The sequence below is a fragment of the Arachis ipaensis genome, chromosome B03 (assembly GCF_000816755.2).
Source record: "Arachis ipaensis cultivar K30076 chromosome B03, Araip1.1, whole genome shotgun sequence".
Classification (NCBI taxonomy): Eukaryota; Viridiplantae; Streptophyta; class Magnoliopsida; order Fabales; family Fabaceae; genus Arachis; species Arachis ipaensis.
The window spans coordinates 117,143,060-117,145,852 of record NC_029787.2 but is presented as its reverse complement, the minus strand read 5'-3'; the positions used below and the strand labels follow the sequence as shown (position 1 = coordinate 117,145,852).

Sequence of the window (2,793 nt, the reverse complement as noted above, 5' to 3'; positions counted from 1 at the left end):
TGCCATTTTGACCAACCTGCTTGGATCCTATGATTTACATCATGTTCAATCTCTCCATTATCCTGTATGATGCACCCAAAATATTTAAACTTTTAACTTTTCGTAGGATGTTTTCTCCAATCTTCACCTCTATATTGGGGTTTTCCCTTCTCAGACTGAACTTACATTCCATATATTCCGTCTTGCTACGGCTTATGCACAGACCATACACTTCTAGAGCTTCTCTCCATAAGTCCAACTTGTTATTTAGCTCTTTTCTTGACTCTCCCATAAGGACGATATCATCGGCAAAAAGCATGCACCATGGCACAGGCTCTTGGATGTGCTCTGTGAGTACTTCTAAGACTAATGTGAAAAGGTATGGACTTAAGGATGATCCCTGGTGTAATCCTATACCAATAGGAAATTCCTCTGTCACACCACCTTGAGTCTTCACACTAGTTGTGGCCCCATCATACATGTCTTTAATTGCTCGAATATATGCGATCCTTACTCTCCTCTTTTCTAAAACCTTCCATAAGACCTCCCTTGGTACCCTATCATACGCTTTTTCCAAATCAATAAACACCATATGTAAATCCCTTTTATTACTACGATACCTCTCCATCATCCTTCTTAATAGGTATATCGCTTCAGTGGTAGATCTGTCTGTCATAAATCCAAATTGGTTCTCTGTTACTTGTGTCTCTTTTCTCAACCTCCGTTCTATCACCCTTTCTAAATTGGTTCTCTGTTACTTGGTATATCACACTTTCATATACATGGTTGATTATTTATCTCTAGTCAATGAATTTATAGAAACCACGGCAAGAAATTTAAGCCACTAAAAGTTGAAAAGAGGGATATTTCATCTAGTGTTTTAAATTTGAAAAGTATTTTAAGATTTATATTAGATTATAATTATATTTTAGGATGTTTATTTATAATTTATTTATTATTTTATTCTAAAATAATTTTTTCGGTTAAACTACAGTTGAACCGATTGGACTAATAAACCAATAAACCAGTGTCTAGAGTAATTTGATGACCGGTCCAATTCTCAAAACCTTGTATTTAAGTAAAGAAGCTATGGAATAGCAGAAGCACCAGAACACCGCGAAACGCCGCGGCGCCGGGTTTCCCAGCTGAAGTGAGGTGAAATGGGGGGCAATAACAGAAACAGGAGATTCAAAAATCAACGCAACCATCACCCTCACTCGTCTCGAGACCATCAACTCTTACTGTAACTTCATCTTTCTCATCTCTCTTTCCTTTTTCTTTTTCTTTTCGGTGTTCGTAATTGACGCGGTTTTTGTTGCCTCGATCTATTTCAGAGACGATGATGCTCAGTCCTCTTCTGTTCAAGGTGCCTAACTGCCTATACATTCCATTTCTACTTATTTTATTTCTCAATGGAATCCAATATCTTCCTTGTTTTCAAGTGCGTGATATCTTTAATTTTTTTTTTCTCTTTTTCTGATAATCAAAGGGGCATGAAGCCCCATCTGTTATCCTCCCTATGAATGAAACTCTGCATGTTTTTTAGTTGCAGAAACAGTTGAGGTGGAGGAGCAGCAGGAGCAGGAGATGACGAAACCCAAAATAAAGCTTGCAATGTGGGTATGCATTCTCCCAATTTATTCCTATGTTCATCTCAATTCAAATGCTTGTTTCTGTGGTTAATTAGTGACATGTACGGGGAATGTTCCTATTTGTGAAGTATATAAATCTCAATTTGCATATTTGATTATTTGTAATGATGGAACTTTAAATTCTTTATGTGATTGGTTCTCATGTTGTCGACTCAGGATTTTGGGCAATGTGATATCAAAAGATGCACAGGTCGCAAGTTATCAAGACTGGGTATGTTAAAGGCAAGTACTTGTTCTCTTTTTCTTATACTTTCTTTTTTCTTCCCTTCATTCTTTGATTACTTTCTAAATATGATATGATTACGTGTACATACAAATTTATATGGATAGCCATGAGCATGCATATATAAAAATACTTTAGTGTGTATGCTGAGTAGTCCTGACACCTAGCTTTGAATGAGTTGTTTCAGGAGTTACGAGTTAGTAATGGATTTGGAGGCATTGTTTTAAGGTACTTCCTCATTAACTTTCTTTTGTTTTCCCACTATATGTCTGAAGAATGTTATTGTTGCTAGAACATTATTTATTTTCATGTTATTTATATCATAAGTTCATAACATGTTAGCATGAATATGATTAGTGATTATCTCTTGTAATTATGGTTTGACAGTCCTGTTGGAAAGCAATGTGTCTCAAGAGAAGATTCCTCTTTAATAAAGCTGAAAGGATTGGCTGTTGTGGATTGCTCTTGGGCACGCTTAGATGATGTGCCTTTTGTGAGGCTGCGGTGCACTGCTCCTCGCCTCTGTATGAACTTATCTACTGACATGACTATATTTACATTTGCTTAGTGATCTTGGCTATCAATGCTTGTTTGTGTATGCTACTCTGTTCAAATATACTATGTATTGGAACATCTGAGCTTGACTCAAATACTGCTATAGTTCTCCATGACGTTTAAAATTTTCTTCTAGCACAAATTCATTTAATCTTTCTTACCTGTTTATAAGTTGCCTCTCAACTATTACCGGTGTGGGGTTGTAATGATTACTTTCTAATATTTTCTGTTTATGGCAGTGCCATGGCTTGTAGCAGCAAATCCAGTAAATTATGGTCGGCCATGTCAGCTATCATGTGTAGAGGCCTTATCTGCTGCTTTAATAATATGGTACCAAATATCCTTATCCGTGATTTAGATAATATCTTTCTTTTTGGTGTTTTT

General features: G+C 36.3%; 1 protein-coding gene across 4 annotated transcripts in view; it reads left to right on the top strand.

The window, feature by feature from the left end:
• LOC107631116 (ribosome biogenesis protein TSR3 homolog) overlaps nt 1,064-2,793 on the top strand; it is a 4,054-nt gene continuing 2,324 nt past the window's right edge. For 2 of the 4 annotated variants that reach the window (XM_016334449.2, XM_021119381.1), the window contains exons 1-7: nt 1,064-1,222; nt 1,314-1,345; nt 1,526-1,599; nt 1,788-1,853; nt 2,042-2,082; nt 2,242-2,378; nt 2,649-2,739. In XM_016334449.2, coding sequence (XP_016189935.1) covers nt 1,140-1,222; nt 1,314-1,345; nt 1,526-1,599; nt 1,788-1,853; nt 2,042-2,082; nt 2,242-2,378; nt 2,649-2,739 — 524 coding nt within the window. In that variant the 5' untranslated portion in view covers nt 1,064-1,139. Of the gene's footprint in view, nt 1,223-1,313; nt 1,421-1,525; nt 1,600-1,787; nt 1,854-2,041; nt 2,083-2,241; nt 2,379-2,648; nt 2,740-2,793 lie in introns of those variants that run through there. The other 2 variants (XM_016334450.2, XM_021119382.1) reach the window with 2 other exon arrangements.